The sequence below is a fragment of the Mesoplodon densirostris genome, chromosome 16 (assembly GCF_025265405.1).
Source record: "Mesoplodon densirostris isolate mMesDen1 chromosome 16, mMesDen1 primary haplotype, whole genome shotgun sequence".
In the NCBI taxonomy this organism is placed as follows: Eukaryota; Metazoa; Chordata; class Mammalia; order Artiodactyla; family Ziphiidae; genus Mesoplodon; species Mesoplodon densirostris.
Genome location: NC_082676.1, coordinates 3,718,839 through 3,745,677, shown reverse-complemented (window position 1 = coordinate 3,745,677; position 26,839 = coordinate 3,718,839). Strand labels below are relative to the sequence as shown.

The following is a 26,839-nucleotide window of genomic DNA, read 5'->3' as shown; positions in this document are numbered from 1 at the left end:
ACAGATTTGATATCTCCCTAACCAACATTCTACTGTTAATTATACAAATGGGATATATAACCACATAGCCCTGGGAACCTGGGTTTTTACAGATTTTTCTTAAATACAATCACTAAAGTTATTTGAAATTTTTTATTTATTCAGCTTTATGCTTTGGTAGGTTTAGAAACCCAGCTTTGGGAGATTATAGAGAAAAGTGTTAAAACATGCTCATGAGACCATGCATCCTGGTTGATAACAAATTTGTCTTGTATGGTCACATTTACATGAGCTTATAAGCTGGTCGAAGTACAGGGAAACTGTGCTAATGTTTATCATATGCAGTTGGCTTTGACAAAGAGCTGGAGAGTTGTCTTATGAACAGATGAAAACGATGCTGGGGCGGTGGCAGCGCCCTGATCAGGCTCATTGTCTCTGAATGAACGCTGCCCCTCTCTCCAAGGCAGAGCCCCCTCGTTTGCTATTTCAAGAATTATCATCAAAAATAATCACCAGTATGGATCCACAGTGATATAAAGGTTTATTTTATATTTCCCCCAGTGTTCTGAAGACACTCAACCATGTCATTTTCCCTCAAGAAGCAAGAAAATACATCCCCACCCCCCTGACAATTTTGGGTCAACCCTTACCATCATCGACAAGTATGAGCGATGATCATGTAAAAGCTGTCATTCACGTGAGGGGATTCACGGTCAACTTGCTTCCTGGTGATTACTGCCCCTTAGAGCTCATCTACACTGACCCAATCTGCTGGATCATAAGCCAGTTCGTATCTTGTAGAAGTAAACACATGCAATTTTTAAAGTTAACACGTTACATCAAGAGAGACAAATCCAAATATATCACAGCAGACACAATTCCTATCGTGAATTTAGGAAGTTAGGAGCGTTCACGAATCTGACGAAGGCCCAGGGATCTGAGGCCAGACTACAGTGTTAGATGGGTATTCACGGAATAGGAAGAGCCTTGTACTTGTCGGGCTGCACGTAACCCTGTCCACCTCAGGGAAAACATTCTGTCCTGGAAAAGAGCCAATTTCAGTTGCCTGCAGGTGCTGGTGGCTTACTGTTAAAAGCAGCCTGCCCTTGCAGAGAAGCACAGGACTTTCTTCATTACCCTGGAGCCCAGAGGATTCAAACATGGGCGATCCGGTCAGGCAACGTGGTCGTCTACATCCTCCCGCACCTGTGCACACCTGATGCCATTTTCATGGGCGGGCACACCTAGCCTTCCGGAATTCCCCAAGACCTGTTGGAATCAGAAGGCAGCCATCCGGGGGCTTCCCTGGTGGCACAGTGGTTAAGAATCCTCCTGCCAATGCAGGGCACATGGGTTCGAGACCTGGTCCGGGAAGATCCCACATGCTGCAGAACAACTAAGCTTGCTCACCACAACTACTGAAGCCTGTGCACCTACAGCCCGTGCTCTGCAACAAGAGAAGCCCGAGCACCCCAATGAAGAGTAGCCCCCACTCACCACAACTAGTGAAAGCCCGTGTGCAGCAACGAAGACCCAGCGCAGCCAAAAATAAATAAAATAAATTTATTAAAAAATTAAAACCCTTTTAAAAAAAAAAGAAGGCAGCCATTGGAACCAAGCCGGAATGCCAAGCACAGCCATTGTTCCTCCTGAGGGACCTGCAGAAGGAAAGGCCTGTACCCACAGGCAAACACAGAAAAGGTGCAGCTCCACCAAAGGGCCAGAGAAAGGGAGTTTCCGTGCCTTCTCTTTCATGTTGTGTAAAGGCTTTGGAAAAGGTCAGTACCTATCTCTCTGATATTTGACAGGTCATGGTTTTTAAAGGGACCAACCATACTGTAGGGATGGGAATACAGCACTGAATCAGATACAGGCTCTACGTGGGTGTTCCCAAAGCAAGGTCCAGGGACCAGCAGCTTCAGCATCACCTTGGAACTTGCTAGAAATGCAAATCTCAGTCCCCACCTCAGACCTCATAATCAGAAACCACAAGGGTGAGGCCCAGCAAAGGACATTTTAACAGGCCCTCCAGGTGATTCTTATTCTAACTCAGCATGCACCTGCGTGGACCTGTGCTGGTCTGGAGCTCTTGGTTAGCTGCCCACAATGAGACAATAGCGGAAACTGAGAGCAAGTGTCGGGGAATTTTTATAGTCAGTGGCACTACTGTGACCCCCAAGTACAGAATCATTGTTTGTAATTTATTTTTTAATATTTTATAAAATTATTACTCCACAGTGAATTGGAAATTAAAAGAAGCAAAATATGGTCCTTCTCAATGGTTAAGCTGAGCAGCATTGCTCTAAGAATCTCAAACTCTTGTGCCCGCGACGGTCCGAGCAGCTGGCAGAAATGAGCGAACTGCTTGGATGGGGATTGGGGCCAACCGCTGAGTGAGAGGTGGAAGGGACATGATGCAGGACCCTCTCTACGCCCCAGATGATCGTGACCTCGTGGGACACAGACCCAGTGATGCCGAATCTTCCTCTTTTTCAAGAACATCCAGATAATTCGGGTTGTTAGCTTAATCTCTTGATTTTTAAATGATGGCAGCTTTATTATTATTTTTTTTTATCACAGTAAAATACACATAAAATTTACCACCTTAGCCATTTTTAAGTGTGCATTTCAGTGGTATTAAATATTTCACATTGCTGTACAACCATCACCACCATCCATTCCCATAGCTCTTTTAATCTTGTAAAACTGAAGCTCTGTACTTATTAAACAATAACTCTCCATTCCCCTCCTGCCAGCCCCTAGAAATTGGCATTATATTTTCTGTCTTTATGACTTTTGACTACTCCAAATACCTCCTATAAGTGGAATCACACAGAATTTGTCTTTCTGTGATGGGCACATTTCACTTAGCACAATATCCTTAAGGTTCATCCATATTGTAGCAGGTTGCAGAATTCCCTTCCTTTTTAAGGCTGAATAATACTCCATTGCACGTATAGAGAACATTTTGCTTAACCATTCATCCACCAGTGGACCCTTGGGTTGCTTCCACATTTTAACTATTGTGAATAATGCTGCTATCAGTGTGGATGTACAAATAACTCTTTGAGACCCTGTTTTCAGTTCTTTTGGGTATATACCCAGAAGTGGAATTGCTGGATCATATGATAATTCTATTTTTAATTTTTGAGGAACTGCCCTACTGTTTTTCACAGAGGCTGTACCATTTTACATTCTCATCAGTGGTACACAAGGGTATCAACTGCTTCACATTCTCCCCAACAGTTGTTTTCTGTTTTTCTTATGGTAGCCATTCTCCTGGGTATGAAGTGGTAGCTCGCTGTCGTTTTGATTTGCATTTCCCTGATGATTCGTGATGTTGAGCATCTTTCATGTGTTTATCGGCCACTTGTGTATCTTCTTCTGAGACACGTCCATTCAAGCTTTTTGCCCATTTTTGAATCACGGGTTTTGTGGTTCTTGTTCTTGTTGAGTTTTAGAAGTTCTCTGTATTTTCTAGGTATTAATCCCCTATCAGACATACGATTTGCCAGTATTCTCTCCCATTCTGGCTTTGCGCTCTGTGGTAGCGTCTGTTGCTGCACAGAACGTTTCCATTTTCATGGAGTCGGGTTTGACTGTCTTTTCTTTCGTTATCTGGGCCGTTGGTGTCATATCCAAGAAATCATTTTTGCCAAATCAGTGTTGTGAAGCTTCTGTCCTATGTTTTCTTCTAAGAGTTGTCTTATTTTAGGTCTTACATTTAGGTCCTTGCTCCATTTTGAGTTAGTTTTTGTATATGGTGTTAGGTTACCTGTTAGTGTCTTTGGATCTCAAGAAAGCCTCTTGAAGACAACATAGAGTCAGATCATGTGTTTTTATCCATTCTACCAATCTGTCCTTTGACTGGCGAGCTTAATCTTTCTATATATAAAGTAATTACTGATAAGAAGGGAATTAACTTCTGTTAATTTTTTGCCCACCCCGGCTCCCACAAGCAGTGTGCGCGATTCCAGAGACACGTTCACAGCTGCCTTCCGTGGGGCTGGAGGTGGGGAAGGGTAGCCGCTGGGGAAGGTACTGTGCTAAGAGTTGAAATGGACAAAAATTAACCACAGTTTACAGTCTGCCTTCCCCTGGAAGGTGCAAGCCTTCAACAGATTCCTGAGTTCCAAAATAGGTACATCAGACAGATTCTGCCAGCACAACTGTCTGGATGGGGAGAGAGATTCCTGGTGCTTCCCACTCTGCCACCTTCTTGGGGATTATCGAAACTTTGTTTTTAAAAACAAAACACTAAGCAACCCAAGTGTCCATCAAGGGATGAATAGATAAAAAGTGTGGTATATACATATAATGGAATATTACTCAGCTTTAAAAGGAAGGAAATTCTGGGGCACATGCTAGAACATGGGTAAACCTTGAGGACATTATGCTAAGTGAAATATGTCAGTCACAAAAGGACAAGTCCTGTGTGATCCCATTTATATGACATAATTAGAGCAGTCACATTCATAGAGACAGAAAGTTGAATGTAGTGCCAGGTCCTGGGGGTGGGGGGAACGGGAAGTTATTGCTTACTGGGGGCAGAGTTTTAGTTTAGGAAGATGAAAAGGGACGGATGGAAAGACTTTGCAGATGGACAGTGGTGAGGGTACACTGTGAAGTACAATATGAATGTACTTAATGTTCCCGAACTACACACCTGAAAATGTTGATAGTGGTAAACTTTACATACATTTTACCAGAGTGAAAAAGAAAACACTTCTGTTGCCCAGAAGCCAGAGGGCTGCCAGTTTACAACCTTTGATAAAGGGGAACTAGAAATACATAACAAATTCTTTTAATACAAGAAAAAACTGTAAAAGAATTTTGTGCTAAATGCAAAGGAAATGGACAAGTGGATTCCACCTTTGGGGGTCAGAGACTGCTATAGAAACAAGAAGGCATTGAACCTGGGGAAGTGTGTTCTGGGTGGCTTCTGGTATTCTCATAACTGGAATGGAGTCGTCCTCAGGAGCACATGAAAGGAGCTAATTTCCAACAGAAATCCTCTGGGGCATGTGGCTCATTCTGCATAACCCACCACCCATCCCGCTCCTGTCTCCCCACCTTATCCAGCTGGCAGTTCTGTCCGGGATCAGTAGCATTAAAAATGCCCACCTGAGTCCCAGGCCCAGCGCCGTCGCCTTCACTGATGATGAAGGTCCCGGGGAGGAAGGCGGCCGGGTCATTGACGCTGGCCACCCGCACACTCGCAGTGGTGCTGGCCACAGCCTGTGGGGCCTCTGCAGTTGCCCCCCTTCACAGGAGAAGAACGGCTCCTCGTTCTCCATGGCCACGACCAGGCTCCGCACTGGCTGAGTCTCACAGTCCAAAGGCGGCCGCCGCAGAGAGAAGATGGCATTAGCACCTGCAGCTCTGCTGGCCAGACGAAGCCTGCTCAGCACGCATGTCACTGCCAACCCAGCGCCTGTGGCTTTTGTGCTTCATTTATTATTTACGTCATCTTTGATAACGATCAAAAGACAGTCGTCAGCCCATTTTCAGATCACTTATGGAGTTCTTTTTTTCCCCTCCCTGCTCCTGGTTGAAAAGAGCCACCATCCATTAGAGGGTAATGAAAAATGCAACAAAAACCATAACCTAATAAAACATTAATGTGACAACTCTACTGCAAAAAAATTAGGGGAGCTTAGGGAAATATAGATATTAATGATCATAGCTATTCAGGGTACAAAGTGGTCAGTGACTTAAAAGGATTGAAAGACTCGGAATATTTGGGAAATTCAGCCCCAGGCATCTGGTGTAGAGAATCCACAGAGCCTTGCTATTCACAGGGTGGATGTGGCCCGTCGGCATCACCTGGGAGCTTGTTACACTGACAGGCAGAAACAGGCCCCAGCCCAGACCTACTAACTCAGATCTGCCTTTGAAACTGACCCCCAGGTTGACTCACTTGCACTGCCCCAGAGGCACTGGTCCTTCTAGGGTCTACTGAGAGCAATTAAGACTACAGGCACTGGAATCAGACTGCCCCAGTTTGAACCGCTATTCCAGCTGTGTGACTTCCTGAAAACAACCCAACCTCTCTGGGCTTCGGTTTCCTTATCAGTAAATGAGACAATAATACTTTACAGCAGGGCCAACTCTCCACTAGTCACAGTAGGCAAACTGCCAGGAGCCCACAATATTTTTACAGGTCCGTGCAAATGTTCTAATTTCTTTCAAACCCAGGAGGAAAAACAATGAACTCATAGGGTTAGAGAAAATACTTTAAGTGCTTTTATCACAACAGGAGAAAAAAATGTTAGGGACTATATAAATCTATTTAATTTTGCCTAAAACAAAAAAAATTTAATGTTGGAGTAATTAGTCATATCAAAAATAATCTTTAAGGGACTTCCCTAGTGGCACAGTGGTTAGGAGTCCACCTGCCAATGCAGGGGACATGCATTTGAGTCCTGGTCCAGGAAGATCCCACATGCCGCGGAGCAACTAAGCCTGTGCACCACAACTACTGAGCCTGCGCTCTAGAGCCCGCATGCCACAACTACTGAGCCTGCGTGCCACAACTACTGCAGCCCGCGCCTAGAGCCCATGCTCTGCAACAGGAGAAGCTGCCGCAATGAGAAGCCTACTCACCGCAACGAAGAGTAGCCCCTGCTCACCGCAACTAGAGAAAGCCCATGCACAGCAATGAAGACCAAGTGCAGCCAAAAATAAATTAATTAAAGAATTAAAAAAAATCTTTAATATTGATATGTATAATTTTGGTGGGAGAAGCCATGAAGGCAAAAGGGCTGAGGGTCCATGGCAGAAATCATTGTGCAGCCCTGCCTTCCTCACTGGCCATGGGGGTCGGAACACACGGATCATCACCACTGTTGGCGCCTATTTCATTGTCAGGAATCCTACAGAAAGGGCCTCAACATCTACAGCTACCTGCGGGGATGCATGTACCTTGATTACATTGAAAATCCCTTCATGGGTCTCAGGATCCGTCAAAATGTCAAAATGTCCCTCTTCATTGCCATTTAATATATTGAACTTCACTCTCCATGCTGACGTAAATGGCGAATCACCATCTTGGACCTCAAGACATAACATGCCCTGGCTGGCTCAGCCTTCCGCCATCTAAATGTTATACTGACAGAAGCAATCATCATTTCAGTGTCATGGAGGAAAAGAAACGCAATTGAAAAAGGAAAAAAAGAAAGAAGAAAGAAAACATAGGCCTTGGAGACAACCACCTGGATATCCTCTTGTGATTGAACTTGACCTCTAAGGATCTGAAACTCTGCCTGTTACAGCAGAACAAGCATCAGTAACAAACATCTTCTCCCTGCTCCCTGTGACTTGGTGTCTGAATAACTGAATAGCTGAGTAACGTTAAAAGTACCCTTCAAATCAACGTGATGCACTACTTTTAAAAGAATTTTTAAAATAATAATACATACCTTAGTTTATGCTGCCTAAAAAAAATCTAAATCTTCTCCTAAAATAGAGCTCTTATGATTATTTCAATTAAGATGATCATTTTTCTAACATATAATAGATCTTTCAAATAGCTCCTTATTCAACACTTTTGGTGACAAGATAATTTCTCTAGATGAGCACATCAAAATAACAGCGTATATTTTTTCCAGTCCTACTTTTGGGAGCACAGCTTTTTACTAAGCCAGAGAAGGATTTTGAAGCAAGACTCAAACATAATAAATATGTTTCAGTTATTATATACTGTTAGGTGAGGTGCTTTCACTGAAAACATTTCAACTTTGGTCTATACAATTAATTTTTTTAAATGACAGTTTAAAAAAATAATTGTAGCATTTATTTATTCAACAAAGGCTACTGTGTACCAGATCCTGATTTAGATGCTGTGAACAAGACAGCAAAAATCCCATCACCAGGGAGCTGAGAACTGAGTGTGTGTATGTTGCAGGGGTCAGGTTGGGGATTTAACCAGGTCATCAGGAAAGGCCTCCTTGAGAGAGGTCAGGAGAAGGACACAAATACAATGGACATTTTCCTTTTAAAAGTTCATATGGGGCTTCCCTGGTGGCACAGTGGTTGAGAGTCTGCCTGCCGATGCAGGAGACACGGGTTCGTGCCCCAGTCCGGAAAGATCCCACATACCGCGGAGCGGCTAAGCCCGTGAGCCATGGCCGCTGAGCCTGTGCGACCAGAGCCTGTGCTCCGCAACGGGAGAGTCCACAACAGTGAGAGGCCCGCGTACCGCAAAAAAAAAAAAAAAGTTCATATGGAAGAATGAAAAATTAAGAAACTGAAAGTAGATCATGACTGGTTTTTACTTTCTCTCTTAGCAATCTTCCGTATTTTAAGTGGTATGGTGTTTCCAAACTGATGGGAACAGTGGGTGCCAACACTTTCTTCAAGCCTGAGGACCTAGTAGCATGTGAAATCCTGTGTGGAACCCAATATATACAAATCAGGTGAGCTTGGAAAAGCCAGGCCCGAACCCACCTACCCATCTTTCCTGTTTCAGAGCTCTGAACATTGTGTGCAAAGCTCAGGCCCAGACTTCTCACCCAGGGCCAGTTCTGCAAGGTCTGCAGATATTTTCAGTTGTCACAACTGGGGGTGCTACTGGCATCTAGTGGGCAGAGGTCAGGGATGCTGCTCAGCAACCTACAACTCACTGGACAGCCTCTCCTCCCCTACCCCGTACCCTTCCTCCAGCCCCAAATGTCAACAGTATGGAAACTGAGAACCCCTGATGTGGATGGAGCAGGAATCCTCCATTCTCCCCGAGCCTCGGTTCTCTTACCTGCAGAATGGAAATCACGCAGCAGCTCCAACCAGTAAGAACCTAAGGATCCATGTAAATGCTCTGAACATAGTTTCTGGCACAAAATAGTAAAGATGTAAGCTCACGTGACTGTTATTAACTGGTTCTCTATCAATAGAGTTGACATCTTGATTCTAATTTACATTATTTTGGAGCATTGCACATATCTTGGGTGATATGGGGAATTCCCTCAGCAAAACCAAGCCTAGGATGTGGAGGTCATCCATCTGGGGACTTAGAAGCCGAGGCCACGCAGGCGCCTTACACAGTCCCGGCTGAACGTGGCATGTGGTTGTAGCCGTCTTGCACACGTTTGTGAACCATGGCCGTGGATGACAACGGTGGTCCTCCACAATCCTCCGCTCTGATTAGTAATGCAAGCCGAGGAGCAGTCTAAGTGGAGAGGAAAAGGAAAGTCAAGCCCTTCAGACACAGGAAAGGGGAACATTAATACAGAAATAGTCCATTTTAGCAATTTCAGTAGCCAGTCTAGGCACAGAGGGTTTCTCACTGCAAACAGAAACCCTAAGTCTGGGGCTCAGAGAGCGAGAACCCATTTCATTTTTCCAAAACAATAAAGTGTGCATAACCTCATAATCTAAGCATCCTGACAGTTGTATTTCTCCACTAATACGGTCAATCCAGAAAGCACTTTCTCTCAGTAACGGTGTTTGGGAAACAAGGAAGTAAAGGACATGAGAATTTGGAGTATTTTCTTGATCCAAATCCACTGTTAACATCTGAAAAATAGGTTGACTTGGAAAGAATTTTTTAAATTGTTACTGTCGGCCAAAGGCAGCCTATCAAACCAGTAGGAGGATGATTCTTTGCTAAATGGCATTGAGGCATACGCCAGAGTGGATTAAATACTTAAATACAAAGTCAAGCTGTAGACATACTGGACAAAATAAAAAGGGATAAATAGTCATAAGGTCAAGAAGCACTTTCTAGTCATGACTGCAAATGTAGCAGGCTTAAAGGACAAAACTGGTAAATCGATTTTTAAAAGTGTGGCAAAAAAACTATAAGCGAAATTTAAAAGGAAATGATAAACCAGGAAAACATATTTGAAATACATATTGGCACATAGAGATGTAGACATTGTTAATATATATGTAGAAAAGTGACAATCGCACCAGCAGAAATGGACAAAGAAAAGAACAAGCAACTGATAAAAGAAATAAAAATGGCCAAGAAAGCTATCGTGTGTTCAAGCACTTAATAATCAGAGATGAACAGTACACTGAGCCGTCTCATATGTTGCTGGGAGACGGATAAACTGCAACACTTAAGTTGTGTGTGCAGTTTGAACCAACAATTCTACCTGTCTGAATTTCTGCTTAGTAAATACTTGAATGGCACACACATTTAGCTCAGATATGTTCACTGAAGCATGTTTTATAAAAATAGCAAAAGGTGGCAAAAAGTTTGGTTAAAAACCTTAAAGCATACCATAAAATAAAATATGACACAACAGGATGCTGTAGGAGAATACTGTTAGGTTACAAACAGCAAAATTGCATTTTTAAAGAGAAAATTCATAAATATGCACATATAAAAAAGCATGCCCATATATTTATAAATATTTGATATATACACATATACTTTTTTTTTTTTTTTTTTTTTGGTACGCGGGCCTCTCACTGTTGTGGCCTCTCCCGTTGCGGAGCACAGGCTCCAGTTGCGCAGGCTCAGTGGCCATGGCTCACGGGCCCAGCCGCTCCGCAGCATGTAGGATCCTCCCGGACAGGGGCACGAACCCGTGTCCCCTGCATCGGCAGGTGGACTCTCAATCACTGCGCCACCAGGGAAGCCCCACATATACATTTTGTACTACCATAAGGATGAAAAAAAGCATGTAGATATATGAATACACATTTGTAATTATATATATAAATCTGTGAATATATACACATATATAAATATAATATACCATGGGTATATACATACACACATATAAAATGCAAAGAAAAATATTGAAAGAATATAAACTAAAACATTAATTGTACTTACCTCTAATTGGTAGTATTAGAGATGCTTTCCATTTCAATCTTTTTGTTTCTTGGAATTTTCCAAATTTCCTAGAGACTGTTTTGCAAAATAAATAATGCTTTTGTGTTATTAAAATAGATGCACATTTTAGTGAGGGTGGTTTGGATTTAAAGACTCACAGATTCATAGCTCAGAAATTTTAGATGTCATTTTGCTGCCATTTTACAGACGAGAAATTCGCAGAGATATTCAGGATCCTACCACCCACCTCTGCTGCTTCTTCCCTCATTCATTTGGCTTTATTTTAGATTGATATTTATGTATCAGCTCTTCCAACTGACAATTTTCACATCAGTTCATTGCCAATACAAAATGAGGCTTGCAGACCTCAAAGCATTTTGCTCTAATCCACACTCTGCAACCTTTGGGATGTGAACAGGAAAAGTCTCCTTGAAGACAGCTAGGACCAAGTGCCCTGTCACTATGCAAGCAGGAAAACCTTCATGGAACAGAGAGGACAGGAAGCCCCGAGGCCCCACCGTGCATACCTGCAGTGTAGTTCTCCTTCACACTGATGTTAAATTCCTTCTCAGGGAACTGGGGTGCATGATCGTTCACATCGCTGATCCTGATGTTGAAAATCAAGGACTTATCTACAATTTGTCCCGTTAAGCGATTCGCAATATCAAAATAAACCTAGGAAGCAGAGAACCACATTAATGTTGTACAAACCATTGATTAGATGACACTAACCCCACACCTGTTGGTGTAATTGTGTCCTGCATCTGTATCCTCCATAGACTGAAAGTTCCTGAGGGCAGGGATCACAGGCTCTCATTCACCCTGTGGCCCCAGGGATTGAGCACAGTGCTGGCACAGACCAGGTGCTCAACCAGCATCTGTAGAACAAATCAATGCACTGACTTGAAAAAATACTTCATTTGTTATTATTAGGTTCAAATCTCAATTTCTCCACTTGCGTCAACATAGGCAAGTTGTTATAAGTCTCAGTTCCTACATCCTATCAGTCTTCTGATGAGAAATGAACACACTAATGAATATTGGTGAAACATCACAGAGAGCAGACACTTAAAAGCTTTTGGGAAGTGAACATTTAAAGTAACGAGGACTGGGAATTCCCTGGTGCCCCAGTGGTTAGGACTCGGCGCTTTCACTGCCATGGGCCTTGGTTCGATCCCTGGTCAGGGAACTAAGATCCTGAAAGCCGTGTGGTGTGATAGACAGATAGATAGATAAATAGATAGATAGATAGATAGATAGATAGATAGATAGATAGATAAATAAATAAATAAAACTATGACAGCCATTGACATACAGTGGGTTCTTAAACGGTCACTGCTGTTACTTGTGTACTTGAATAAAGAAGGTCAATTCATCTCAAACATGCATTTGAGAAGTCTTTCCTTTTAGAAGGTCTCAAATTAATAATTTAAGCTTCTATCATTAGTTTCTTAAGAAACTTAAAAAAAGGAGCAAATTAATCTTAAACAGAAAAAAGGAAGTAATAAAGATAAAAGCATATATCAATAAGATTGAAAACAGCAAAATCAAAAATGTCAATAAAACCAAAAGTTGATTGCCTTCCCATATAAATCTTGGGATCAGCTTATGGATGTCTATAAAAATTCTGCTAATCTTTTAAATAGGCTTGCACTGAATTTAAATTTGAGAGAATTGTCATCTTAATAGTCAATCTTTCAATCCATAAACATACTACATCTTTTCATTCAATTAAGTCATCTTTGATTTCTTTCATCAGTGTTTTATAAAAGTTTTGAGTAAACACATCCTGCACATATTTTAGATTTATACCTAAGTATTTTAAATTTATACTGAAGCACCTCATTTGTTTGGTGATGTTGTAAATGATATTGTTTTAAAAATATTGATTTCCAATTATTCATAGCTGGTATATAGAAATACAATTAGTTTTATGTAGTAAATTTAAAATTGATTTTCATATGTTAAAAATAGGCAAAGGACTTGATCAGACACTTTTCCAAAGAAGCTATACAGATGGCAAATAATGCATCATTTGTCATTAGAGAAATCCAAATTAAAACCCCAATGCGATACTTCTACACAACTATTAGAATGGCTAAAATAAAAAACCTGACAAAGATGCAGAGCAATTGGAATTCTTACATATTGTTAGTGAGAATGCAAAATAGCTCAGTCATTCTGAAAAATAGCTTAGGAGTTTCTGATAATGTTAACATATGCTTTTCATGTGATCCAACAAGCCTACTCCTAGATATTTACCCAAAAGAAATATAAACTTATGTTCACATGAAAATCTGTATGCTTTTAGCAGCTTTGTGAAAATTTTGCCAAAAATTAGAAAGTACTCAAGTGTCCATCAAATGATGAGTTGGTAAATTATGGTACATCTGTAAAAGAAATACTAATCAGCAAAACAAAACAAACATAAAAACTATTGCTGCATGCAACAATATGGATGAATATCAGATGCATTATGCCAAGTGAAAAATCCAGATTTAAAAAGTGACATTTCCTTCCCTGGTGGTGCAGTGGTTAAGAATCCGCCTGCCAATGCAGGGAACACGGGTTCAATCCCTGGTCCAGGAAGATCCCACATGCCACGGAGCAACTAAGCCCATGCACCACAACTACTGAGCCTGCATGCCACAACTACTGAAACCTGCACGCCTAGAGCCCGTGCTCTGCAACAAGAGAAGCCACCACAATGAGAAGCCCCCGCTCACCGCAACTAGAGAAAGCCCGTGCACAGCAATGAAGACCCAATACAGCCAAAAATAAATAAAAATAAATAAATAAATAAATTTATTAAAAAGTGACATTCCGTGTGATTCCATTTTACCTTCTAAACAAGGTAAAAATATAGGGACAGAGAACAGATCAGTGGCTTCCAGGGGTTAAGGGTTAGGGGAGGGTTTGATTATAAAGGAGAAGCATAAAGAAATTTCAGGGGTAATGGAACTATTCTGTAGCTTTTAATGGTAAATCTTTTAATGGTAATGGAACTATTCTGTAGCTTTTTAATTTTAAATGTAAAATACTAAATGTTTTAATTAAAAAACAAAACTAGTCAGACAAAAACATAACTATGTGCTTCTTATAAGGAGATATACCTTAAATGTAAGAATACGAAAAAGTTGAAAGTAAAAGGATATATACATATATATATATATATATATCCTCTCTATATATGACCTTCTGTATATATTATCTTCTTTTGGTTAGTCTTTGAAGATAGATAGATAGATAGATAGATAGATAGATAGGCTGATTTTCAAAGACTATCCAAAAGAATCTCATCTAGTTATCTAGCTACAGATACAAAACCTTAAGGCAAGAAGTCTTACTAGTCATCAATGGGGACATTTAAAAATCATAAAAGGCTCAATCTATGAGGAAGATATGACATAGCAATTCTAAGTCTGCATGCACCTGATAACATAGCCTCAAAATATAAGCAGATAAGATTAACAAAACTAAAATGGCAAGCAGAGATTTTAACTCTCAGATAGAACAAGCAAATAAAAACAGGTAATCAGTAAAGATATCAAGTATTTAAACAACATAATTGACTTGATGTGATTGATGCCACAAATAAAACCATCTATCCAACATTGCAATATACACATTCATTTCAAGAGCACACTGACTGTTTACCAAAGTTGATCATATGCTAGGATATAAAGCAAGTCTCAACTAATTTCAAAAAATTACAACCATATAGAGTATATTAAGCTAGAAACCATTAAGAAAGATAATTTACAACCCCAAATGTTTGGAAGTTAAGCAAAGCACTTCTAAATAACGTATGGGTCAAAGAAGAAATCACATGGGAAATCAGAAAATATTTTGAACTGAATGGTAGTGAAAACACAATAAATCAAAATGCATTTTCCTCTCATCATTCAAACTTCAAACCGACTTTATATGCATATTTTGATTCTATAGAGGCTAGCAGGTCAATAAAAGCTTGCAAAATGATTGTTTACAGACAACCAATCATTTTTGTATTTGGCAATAAGGGATTTTTGAGATTTGCCCATGCCATGACTCCTAGGTCTCAAGTTCCGTGTTGAAAGCATGTTACCAAAAAACTTTCTTCCTGAATTATATTCCGCTTACACAAAATGCTGGGTGATATAAATGTGATTCTTTTATTTTGTGTATCAGAGGCTTGGGTGTAAGGAAATAACCAGAAGTCTTTCTAAATCTCACAGTGTGGTGGTGTAAAAGTTTCTGCTTTGCTAGCTTCTTGGGAGATTTTGGAGTCTTGCAAAACTCACCTCATAGTGAATTGGATTGAAGAAGTATTTATGGAATGAAAAAGGCAATAACCTACACATTTGCCATTGACAAAGGAACAAATGTGGTGAAGGCTCCGTTGATTAAGGAGTCATGATTGCACAAGGCTTTGTTTATGTCCCTGATTTGTGCGCCGTAACAGAAAGACTGCCAAAAGCAGAAAGATTGTGGGCCACGTCCACGTTCATCATTCTGCTTCAGCCAAAACATGCCTCTAAGAGATTCAGGAAATGCATCATCACCTACTTATACAAAACAGCTATTACACGTGAAAACAAACAAAAAGGCTGCCTGAACCACAACAAAAGCCTTGATTCTGTTTTTCGCAAATAACAATACCACCTAGCACTGCCTAATGTTTGCTTGCAGGAAAGGGCATTCTCTGGAACTGCTGAAGATGTAAGCAAACTGAAGCATCTTGAGAGAACAAGTGTTTATCACGTGATCCCTGCTGCAAAGATCCTCCCATCGTTCTGCTCTGAGCAGATGCTAAAATTGGTGTGCGTGCGTGTGTGCCTGTGTTCCTGTGTGCAATGAAAGCTGAGAGGCCAGTGGGAATCCTCAGGTCATTTTGTTTCCTTGAAAGCCAGTTACACCCTGTCATTACCATATTTTTTGCAAATGATTATGTGAAGCTGTAAGGACACACAAAATATTAGATATAAAAATATAAAAGCAAAGGCAACAATCTTAAGTCCACTTCTGAGAGCATCTTCTTCAAGTGGTTCATCTGGGGGGATGGACCATGAGACTGCATCAGCACCAATGACCAGCTCTTGAAGACCAAGGTTTTAAGGGAAGAGTCACCATTGTCTTAGTCATTTACCTTTAGGGCAGAGGAAACAGCTAAGGACTCAGTGACCACATCAGAGGGAGCCAACAATGACCCTGCTCCTCCAAGTACCACAAATGTACCTGTCGTGTCAGTGCAGGCCGATTTAGAAACTGTGAAGAGAAATGATTGTTCTTGCACTAGGTCAAAATGTTTAAATTGAATCCTTAATTTTCATAGAATTGTAATAAATTTTGAGCTTATGTATGTTGACAGCATATAGTAAAAAATGCTTGGAAAGACATAGAAGTAAGGTGATCACTTCTGTGAAATCAGACCAGAGTGGTAAGTTGGGGGTGAGGGAGAGGTTTTTAATGACTATTCCATTAAAATAAATAAATAAATAAAATCTTATGGAATTTAAAATTCCATAAGAAGTCTTTATTAATTTTACACCTAAAAAGTCAGATAAGCAATAGGAATTCTTGTTCATTGATGGTGGGAATGCAAAGTGGTGCAGCCACTTTGGAAGACAGTTTGGCAGTTTCTTACAAAACTAAACTTACTCTTACCATATGATCCAACAATCCTGCGCAACGGTATTTATGCAAAGGAGTTGAAAATTTATGTCCACACAAAAACCTGCACACAGGTGTTTAAAGCAGCTTTATCCATAATCATCAAAACTTGGAAGCAACCAAGATGCCCTCGGGTAGGTGGAGGGATAAACAAACAGTGGTCCATCCACAGTATTCCCCAATGGAATATTATTCAGCAATGAAAAGACATGGAGGGGGCTTCCCTGGTGGCACAGTGGTCGAGAGTCCTCCTGCCAATGCAGGGGACACAGGTTCGATCCCTGGTCCAGGAAGATCCCACATGCTGCAGAGCAACTAAGCCCGTGCACCACAACTACTGAGCCTGTGCTCTAGAGCCCATGAGCCACAACTACTGAGCCCACATGCCACAACTACTGAAGCCCACGCGCCTAAAGCCCGTGCTCCACAACAAGAGAAGCCAGAACAGTAAGAAGCCCACGCACCGCAACAAAGAGTAGCCCCCACTCGCGGCAACTAGAGAAAGCCTGTGCGCAGCAACGAAGACCCAACACAGCCAAAAATAAATAAACAAATTTATTAGGGGAAAAAAAAAGTAAAGACATGAAGGAAGCATCAGTACACATGGCTAAGTGAAAGAAGGCAACCTGAAAAGGCTACAGACTGTATGATTCCAACTATATGGCACTCTGGAAAAGGCAAAACTATGCAGACAGTAAAAGGATCAGGGGTTGCTAAGGGCTCAGAGGGGAGGAAGGGATGAATAGATGGAGCACAGAGGAAGTTTAGGTCAATGAAATTATGATACTAGCAGGGTGGATACATGTCACTAAACACTGTCAAAACCCATAGAATGTACAAAACAAAGAGTGAATCCCCATGTAAACTATGGGCTTTAGTTAATAATAATGTATATTAGCTCACTGATTGTAACAAGTGTACTCCACTCATGCAAGATGTTAATAATAGAGGGAACTGTGGGATGAGTAGGAGTGAGGGGGTATACAGGAACTCTGTACTCTCCAATCTATTTTTATGTAACACTAAAATGGCTCTAAGAAATAAAATCTATTAAATTTTTAAAAGGGCCCCTACTTGTAAAATAAGACGTGGGCAACCAGATTTCAGGGAGTCCACAGAGAGGCAGAAGCAGCACTGAGGAGCCCTCAAGGCAGATGACCCCTTACAATGGGAACGTTGGTCTCTCAAGGGGCCTCTGGTTGCCAGGTACAGAGCGCTGCTTGGGGATGCTGAGTAAGTATGGGGTTTGTTCCCAGAGAAGAAGCTTCAGTGAAGCCCAGGGAGGGAGGACCCACCAGGGGCCTGGCTGAGCCCTTGCAGAGATCAACTCCTTTCTTCCTCCGCAAGTCCTGAAGGGATGCCCCCTCGTCACCCTGCTCTGCACCATATGAGAGCTTCCCTGGCTGGCAGGCTCTGAGCCCGCGCAGCCCAGATTCAAGTCCTGGTCGGTGTCGACTTGACTTTGCCACCAGCCAGCTGTCTCTTCCCTCTGTGGCCCCCGAGTCCAGAGCAGGCTGCTTCACCAGACAGGCGTCTTAGGGTCTTGGCAGCTTCAGGCAGCCATCTTCCCACCCCCCTTTTCCTCCCTTTGCTGTATGTGCCTCCTTGGGCCTCCTTCCCAGCAGACTTGCTGCCCTCTCATCGGCAGCCACCACGGTGGTCCCCCTCGGCATCATCAGATGCTGGCCTGGGCCCCGGGTCTACTCCTGTTCAGCTCTCTCCTCTCTCCCTACGAGACAAAGGATGCGGTGAGGCTACTAGTCCTGAACTCATCTGCTTCAGGGACTCCAACATACATTTTTAAACTTTTTGGCTTTTCTCAAAAGCAGCATTTTCACAGGCTCCTCCATAATTTATAACTGTGCTGCAACACTCTGCTCCTTAATCACCCTGACTTCTGGCTCTAAATCTGTGCCAGCTGTGATCCTTCCACTTAAAAACAGGAACCACATGTCTATGTTTATTACTCTATATTCCATTTATTATCCTAAAAGCTACATCTGAGACCTTTAGTTCTGTAAGATGCCTGAGAGGCCTATGTGCTATTTATTCTTTGGCAAGATGCTAAGAATTTCCGGGGGACTCAGAATCACAATGGAAAAAGGAAATGGCATGGATATTTTCTGCACTTGTAAAGGGCTTTCAGCCTTTTGTTATAGCCTTGAGACTTGTATCCTTGGATAAACACACCACAGGGCATTGACATGATGGCTACTTGAAATTACATGTACAAGATGCTTACTCTTAGACACTAATGAGCACATAGAAACATCTTAAATGCCAAACACACAATACAAAATCACAACGATGCAGAGGTTATAAGTAGGTAAAGATGACTGTGTTGAGAGAAAGATCCACAAATAATCGTTACAAGGAAGATAAAAAGGTGATTTTCTTGAGTGTATTTGTATCTTGCGAAATTGAGCATATTCTGATATAAATAGAGAAGAGTCCTACACAGAAAGCCTTTTCCCCTCTCCAGCTCTGTCTTTGAGTTTTCAGCAGTCCTTGACTGGTGCTACTGCTTTCTCGTAGATTTCTTATGGGATGAACAGGAAAGTAGCTCCCCCCGCCCCTGCCACCTTCCAAGCACAAGTTTTCAAAGGTTTTAGTGACTCCTTTGCTATCCTCAAGGGTAAAGCAGTGCTACTAGAACTGTCTTTTTGCCAATACATTAGGGTTACTTAATTTTTAATAACATCCTCTCCTTATGGACAGCCAAAAAGCCATAATAAGCATTCTTACAGAAGCAGATGGTGAAGCTAGAACACTCGGTTTGTGTACTGTGCCTGTGACACTCTGCTTATCCCACTTCCATGGCTGGTAATCCTCATCAGCCTGTTTCAAATCTTCCTAACTAGTACGTTAACCCCTATGGGTTAGTTTCCTATGGCTGCTGCAACAAACTGGGTACTACAACAGGAATGTATTCTCTTACAGTTCTGGGGGCCAGAACCAAAACCAAGGTGTCTGTAGGGTTGGTTCATTCTGGGGGCTCTGAGGGAGAATCTGCTCCAGGCCTCTCTCCTTACTTCTGGTGGTGTCAGCGATCCTTGGTGTTTCTTGGCTTGTAGACACATTGCTCCAATCTCTGTCGCCAGCTTCCCATGGCCTTCTCGTCTGTGTCTTTTTCTCTGTGTCCAAATCTCCCTCCCCATACAAGGATGCTGGTTACTGGACTAAGACCCACCCCAGTGTGGTATAACCTCACCTTAACTTGATCACACCTGCAAAGACTCTATAAACAAATAAGGTCACATTCACTGGTACCAGGGTTAGGAGCTGAGCCTATCTTTTTGGAAGACACAGTTCAACCCTCAGCACTCTGGAAGTCCCACACTACATTTTGCTGTTCTCATTCACTCATCCAACATAATTAATTGAGAATCTACTATGTGCAGAGGCCAATTCTTGACTCTGGGGTAATAAGAGCAAATAAGGCAGGGTCTCTCCCTTCTTAGAACTTCCATTCTAATGGGGAAATTGACCATCATTAGAGAATCAAACAGGAAAGTAGGAAATATGGGGCTGGGGATGCCAGATCTCCTAATTTTTCAGGAGAAACTAGAATTTTGAGATTTTAGGTCAAATTTCCTTTTTTTTTAAGAAAAAAAATTAGAAATATATTTGGGTTTTGAAAACTGTTAACCAAACAAAATGCTTTTGCTGGCCGGAATTTTACCCTTCTGACCGTGCCCATTTCCCTCACTTTATGGCTGTGGAAGTTGTGGCTCCGAGAGGGGAAGCAAGTCCCACAGCTACAGAGCAGCAGGTGTAAGCGCTGGGCTGGAATCCGACACGCAGCCTCTAGTCAAGTAGCCTGTACACAACCTCCATCTCCCTTCCCAGGAGCTACAGGGGCCTCCCCGCTCCGTGCCCACCCCAAGGTAGAGGGTACAGAAGAGGAATAAGAAGTCGCTTCCTTCAGGCAGTGCTTCTCAGACTTCACTGTACTTAGGAATCACTGGTGATCTTATTAAAACACTGGTTCTAACACGGCAGGTTGGGATGGGATTTGGAGATTTTGAATTTCTGACGACATTCCAGGTGGTGCTGATGCTGTGGGGGCCAGGTCAGGTTCGGGGTGGTAGAGTCTTTAGGCACTAACAGTCCTGCTGGGGGTGGGGAGCTTCCCCAGACGGTTAGAGCTGGGTGTCAGAATCACCTGGAGAGAGTTAACGTGATCTCCTTGCTCAGGCTGCACCGCAGACCACTGAAATCAGAACATGCAGAGGGGGAGGGTCCCAGCATCAGGATGTTTTAAAGCTCCTCGAGTGATTCCAGTGTGGCCAGCACTAGATTAGAGAAAGTGGGTTCACACTGAGGCGCTGGGGGAAGTGGTTCAAGGCAGGAGGGGTGCAAGGAGGGCTTTCTGCACGAGCAGCTTGTGAGTTTTCAAGGGGAGGTCCTGGAACTGCAGAAAGGTAGCCACGGGATGGTAGATGGTTCCTGAGCACCTGGTGTGTGAGAGTTGATTGAGCTGTGCTGCAGTCAAAACACACCCTTGATTTTTGAAGACTTAGTATGAAAGAAGGGAAAAGATTTCATTAGTCACTTTTTTACTGGTCACATGTTGAAATGATATATTTGAGATGTACTGGGTATATTGGGATAAATAAAGCATATTTAAAATTTAATTTCATTATTTCTTTTTACTTCTTAAAATGTGGCTATTAGAAAACATTTGAGGGACTTCTCTGGTGGTGAAGTGGTTGGGGGTCCGCCTGCCGGTGCAGGGGACACGGGTTCGGGCCCTGGTCTGGGGGGGTCCCACATGCTGCGGAGCGGCTAAGCCCGGGTGCCACAACTACTGAGTCCACGTGCCACAACTACTGAAGCCTGCGCGCCTGGAGCCCATGCTCCGCAGCGGGAGAGGCCACTGCAGTGAGAAGCTGCGCACCTTAACAAAGAGCAGCCCCTGCTCACCACAACTAGAGAAAGCCCGCGCACAGCAACAAAAACCCAATGCAGCCAAAAATTAAATAAATAAATAAATTTATAAAAAGAAAAGAATAAAAAAAAAACAAAAACATTTGAATTGTAGTAAAATACACAGCTATTAGAAAATTTTATATTACAGGGCTCACATTATATTTCTTAAAGTCTAAAAGCCACAGAGCTAGTTTAGAACTACTGACATAGCTTTTCTCCATGGTCCCTGGACAGCAGCATCAGTGTGACCTGGGAAATTGTTAGTGATGCAAATTCCTAGGCCCCATCCCCAGACCCACTGAATCAGGGCCGGCAGTCAGTACTTTTAACAAGCCCTCCTGGAAAGTCTGATGCACGCTGAAGTTGGGGAATGGGGTCAGGCAGGCTTCCCAACTCTTCCCAGGGGGCAGGGCAGTGTCCCAGGAAGATGAGCTGCGAGGGCAGAGGGTCTAGCATCAGCCCCAGTGGGGTGAGCTTTGATTTCTTTAGGAAAATGAAAGTTTAAAAGGAATAGGACGGAATCTTCAGAAGCCAAGTAAAGTTGTTGGAACTGCTGAAAGTGACTGAAAAGCTAAGAAACCCAACTGACTTGAGGGAGGAAGGGGTTTGGGCAGCACAGTAACAGCTGTTGGAAAACAACACTATTTCAATTTTGTAACCGAATGTGGGAAGACTGCCCAGTAGGCTGTTCTCCCATCCGGGGGCACAGTCCCGACTGAAGGAGACGTCTGATTTCATTCCCTGAAAGCACAATGTCTGTGGCCACCCAGAAGCTGACTTTGTGCAGGATGGGAACACGGCCCCCACTCCGGGGAACCCTTCTCCTCCACGGCAAGGGCAGGACAGTTTACTGTGTTTAATCCCAAAAATTATTGTCTTGAGTTTTCTCTTCCTGCAGTGGCAGTCTGGTTATTTCAAGGTTATAGCATGCGTCAAGACAAGGACCCACAATTTACCCAGCCACATCCCTCTGGGTCCAAAGCATAACACACAGTTGAGTTTTATCTCTACTTTGGGGCCAGACTTTAGAGTCATGTTTGAATAGCAGAAGAGAGAGGAAACAAATCACCCCTACTGGTTTCTGAAGAGGTTCTACCAAACCCACAAGTTATTGGACACCAAAGGGAAAGTGGTTTTAAAATTTAGCACATTTTGATTATCTGCCAAGAAGAACAACCTAGAAGATGACAGACTTGTGACCAAGATCAAGGGGATTAGCGGTTTCTTCGGTAGCCTCCCCCCCAAAAAATGGCTGGCTCGAGGTCTTGCAAACTTCTCCCAGTGTGGAAGTGGAGAGCCACAGCGATCTGCTCTGAGAGTGGAACAGGACCAGGAGATGGTCCTCCTTAAAAACTGCACATAATCTATGCTGGCTGCATTAGGAAGTGGAAGGAAAATTCACTGCCTGAGAAAACTCTTTGTTGGGTTTGTCACGAGAAGCAAAATACAGGGTGTTGCCCGGAATGGGGACATCTTGGCCACGTTATTCCGAAGAATAAGATAAATGTGAGTCCTCCATGTCCCAATTAGAAATGTTTTTCACTCTCTGGGATGGCAATGTTCCCTATTGTAGCTTACATTTCCTGGTTCTCTGAGCAGTGGCTCCTAAATGCAATTCTTTGGGGAGGCCCCAGAGACAGAAGATTTGAGGTGGGGCATGGGACACCAGGGAAGTGGGGTTGGGGGACCTGGGAAAACAGGACCCCGTGTGTGTGGGGTGGGGGAGACAGCAGTTAGGGGCTCCTGTGATAGGATGAGGCTGGCTTACCGTGCCGGTATCCTCTGACATCCGGTTTTCAGCTGTTTTCTTTTTTGCTGTATCATATGCCTTTGTCATATTCCTCCTACTCCAAACCATTTTGCAATTTTATGTCCAGTAACTCTGCCTGAGCCTTGGTGGGGTGGTGTACTGGGTAAAGAAAAAGACACCGTGTTCAAGTTTGGGGCAAAATGCAGCAGTGCATGGGCCCCAACGACGACAAAGACATTAAGGGTCCTGGGCAGAAGCAAGAGGAAAGGTTAAGTGAGTGTCAGAAAGTATAAGCCCTCCTCCCCAATTTCTCAGAATCCTCAGAAGTATTCTGGAGAGGGCTGAATTCACCAGAGAAATGCATGATGTTGAGCCTTGGGTTATTGAAACTGGATGGTGAAGGATAGGGTGGTTCTAGGGGCTGGAGGATTGCTGTCCAGGTATTCAGGAAACATGTGTGCTGCAGTTAAGAAATATTTCCGCCCTAGAAAGCTAAAGCCGTAACAAAGAACCCCCTCCCCACCTTCCCATATTTATTCCTAAAGAGGTAAGGTCTTTACTATCCAAAAAATTTGACTTCCTGGATTGACTAAATTTCTGGAGGGTTTCCCACAGTTAAGGCCTTCCCAGATTTGACTCTTTAAGGATATTTTCACAAATGTTTGTTTCCAACATTCCAGACTGCCTGCCTTTCCCCGAGGGCTGGGACTGTCTCTTACTCACCTGTGTCTCCAGCACCTAGCACAGTGCCTGGCATATGGTAGGGCTCAGAAGGTATTTTTTCCTGGTGAGTGAATCCTTAGTAACAAAAGTCCTTTGAAGATTCCAAGGGCTGCATTCAAGCGCAGGACGCTGCCTGACTGACTGGCCAGCAGCCCGGGGGGCCCATGAACAGGACTATTCCTCAGTAGTGTGGTGGCGCGTTGGGGCCTTATGAATCCATCCACAACTGTCCCATCCTAGCACCTGATATGTCTGCAGAACTGAAGGTGGCGAGGCGTGACATTGCTTTAATGTTCTCATCAAGAAAATGGGGGTAAAAATGCCTTACCCGGCGGGTTTATGAAGAGGATTAAACTGGACAGAGTAAGTGTCCAGGAAATTTTAGTTTCCCCATCTTCCCTTCCTGTCTTGTCTAACACTTTCCTTCTAGGAACTTCCCTCCTCTTCTCTGCCAGTTTCTGGTGGGACTATTAACCTGGTTGGCCCCAACCTGGCCAATCAGTGTCCCATTGTTCCAGGACCCAGTGATTGGTCCAGCGGTGAACACGGGACCCTAGCAAGCCAATGGGAGTCTTTTGAAAGGGGTGATAGAGACGCTGGGTCTCTCTCCTTCCCTGGGTCCCTGGGCTGCAGGGTGATGGAGCCATGGAGTGGGTCGTGGCCAGCATTGCCCCATGGTGCCTACTGGACATGTGGCAGATTTGAGAGATGGAGAGAGGCTGGGTGCTGACACATTGTTTCGACTCCTGCATCCAGCTTTGCCTGAAGCCTATGCATCTTTTGATTTCTCCATTCCATGAGTCAATATCCTCCTACTTCCTGTTAATCCAATTTTATCACCTCTAATCCAGAGGGTCCTGATAATACTTTATCTCTGTCCTTCTTTCCTCTTTTCTTCCTTCCTTTCTCCCCCTTTCTACTCCCTTTCTCCACCCTCCTCCCATGCTTTCCTTTCTCTCACCCAGATTCCATACTTCTCTCAGTACCTAGCCAGGACCTCAGCTTTGTTCTTATCTTCCTGTCCATTCGTCACTTCAGTGGTGTCCTCATATAACTGAGATAGTGACTCCTGCACATTTAAAAATAATAATGAAAAGATCCTTTCATGACTCACAGGCACACAGTTCTCTTAGGAGCACGATGGGCAGGGTTGACATTTTGGATCAGGGAATGGTTATCCTTCAGCCGCAGTCCAAGCCATACTTCACATTGCTGGCTTCTACCTCACTCATTTTTGTCTTCATGTAAATAAAACCATTTTGTTTTCACGTATCATGAGAACCAGCCTGTGTTGATCCCCTGTCCAGGTGTTTTTGTTTTTGTTTTTGTGGTACACGGGCCTCTCACTGTTGTGGCCTCTCCTGTCGCGGAGCACAGGCTCCAGACGCACAGGCTCAGCAGTCGTTGCTCAGCGGTCGTTGCCCAGCCGCTCTGCGGCATGTGGGATCCTCCTGGACCGGGGCACGAACCCGCGTCCCCTGCATCGGCAGGCGGACTCTCAACCACTGCGCCACCAGGGAAGCCCCCAGGTGTGTTTTGAATGCGTCTCTAGCTCCCGCTAGTGGCTGACGTGGCTAAGGGCTGAACTGGCTGGGGCTGAGCCTGTCAGGTGAGAAGTCCCACCCTGGAGATGGGGTTGAGGATGACTGAGGCCTACTGTCCCGGCTCTGGGTCTGGCACTCCAGGACTCCACTGAACAATCACAGGCAAAGGATGTCATCTGACTCCTGGGGTCTCTTGAGCAGTGGGTGGTCTTGTCTGCCAGTGGGGAGTTTGTGGCTATTGACAGGGTTGAAATATTGTTGTTAGAGGAGCGGGGATGAATTAGTCCGTTAATTTGCTCGTGGTCTAAAACCCAAGGAGCATCTGCTTGAGCCATAAGGGGCTTTTTCTTGTGGCTGGAGGGAAGCCCAAGTTGATGGTTTGATTACAACCATCAGCAGGGGTTGTTTGGAAGCTTCATGGAGAGAAGGCAATGAATCACCACCAGGCACAGTGGCTCAGGTCCCCTGTGTAGTTATCCCCATTGCCCTCAGAGCCAATCTCTTTTTCCAGAGGGCGGTGGCTGGAAGTGGGTTAGCACAAGCCGGCTCCTTTGCTCACACTGGGCCAGCTAACCAGGGCTAATGATCATAATGACAACAGCTCTGCTTTACAGCACACTTATTGTGTTCCTGCTGCGTTACATCCATTATCTCCGGCCTCCCCAACTTCTGTCGTTCAAATACCACCTTCAAGATCTTTGCTGTTTGTGTAATGCTGGTCCTGTTATTTTCTTCATTAAAAAATACAACAGTCATTTTTTCCCCTAAAGATAAATGTACTTATAAAGTAAACCTTCCAAATGGAAAAGCATCTTCTAAATGGAAAACTAATAACACCTGCCATGAATGGGAGGAAACCATAAAAATATGATGTGAAAAATATCATTAGAGACTTCTGGTTTCTGGCCCAGCATGTAAGAAGCTGAAAGACGCCACTGCATCCTAAGAACAGGTAAAAAGCGGAACAAACTGAAAAAGCACCGGCTCTTATTCGATCTGTCACAGAAGTGAGGTCACAGGGCAAACTGCTGCCCCCCAAACTGGAGATACTGACAGGCAGATACAAAGAAACACAACTTACTCGAGCAGAAACTTCTGCAGAGGCCAGTACTGGTGTCGGGAAATCTGAACTCTGGTGATTTGCTGAAGTTCAGTGTGAACAAGCCTGGGAGAGAGAAACTCCAGGAGTACCCTGTGTCAGGGCCCTGACACTTGTGTGAATTTTACCTGGAGGAGCTTGGCCAGGTGAGCCAAGTTTCCACAGTGAGCATGGGCGGGGCGAGGGGTGGGGGTCGTGGACTCACTCTGGCTTCCAGCAGGGGAGGGAAAGAGGAACTATTTTGAAATACACCAGAGCATTCAGTTCTTAATCAGGCCTGCCCTCGGGAGAAACGAGTTAACCAGAATCTAACCTCCTGGGGATTTACCAGCTCCTAACTCACCTGGAGGAAGGGAAATGCCCAACTCCCAGCT

The 26,839-nt window shown here is 43.6% G+C and overlaps 1 protein-coding gene across 1 annotated transcript in view; it reads right to left on the bottom strand.

The window, feature by feature from the left end:
* CDH26 (cadherin 26) overlaps positions 1-19,497 on the bottom strand; it is a 48,394-nt gene extending 28,897 nt beyond the window's left edge. Inside the window, 10 exon segments of the mRNA XM_060077934.1 lie at positions 630-639; positions 641-773; positions 5,063-5,222; positions 5,225-5,322; positions 6,905-7,077; positions 7,188-7,216; positions 9,034-9,145; positions 9,343-9,508; positions 11,289-11,440; positions 19,450-19,497. Of these exon segments, the coding sequence (XP_059933917.1) occupies positions 630-639; positions 641-773; positions 5,063-5,222; positions 5,225-5,322; positions 6,905-7,077; positions 7,188-7,216; positions 9,034-9,145; positions 9,343-9,508; positions 11,289-11,440; positions 19,450-19,497 (1,081 nt within the window).
* Between the last annotated feature and the right edge of the window lie 7,342 nt (positions 19,498-26,839).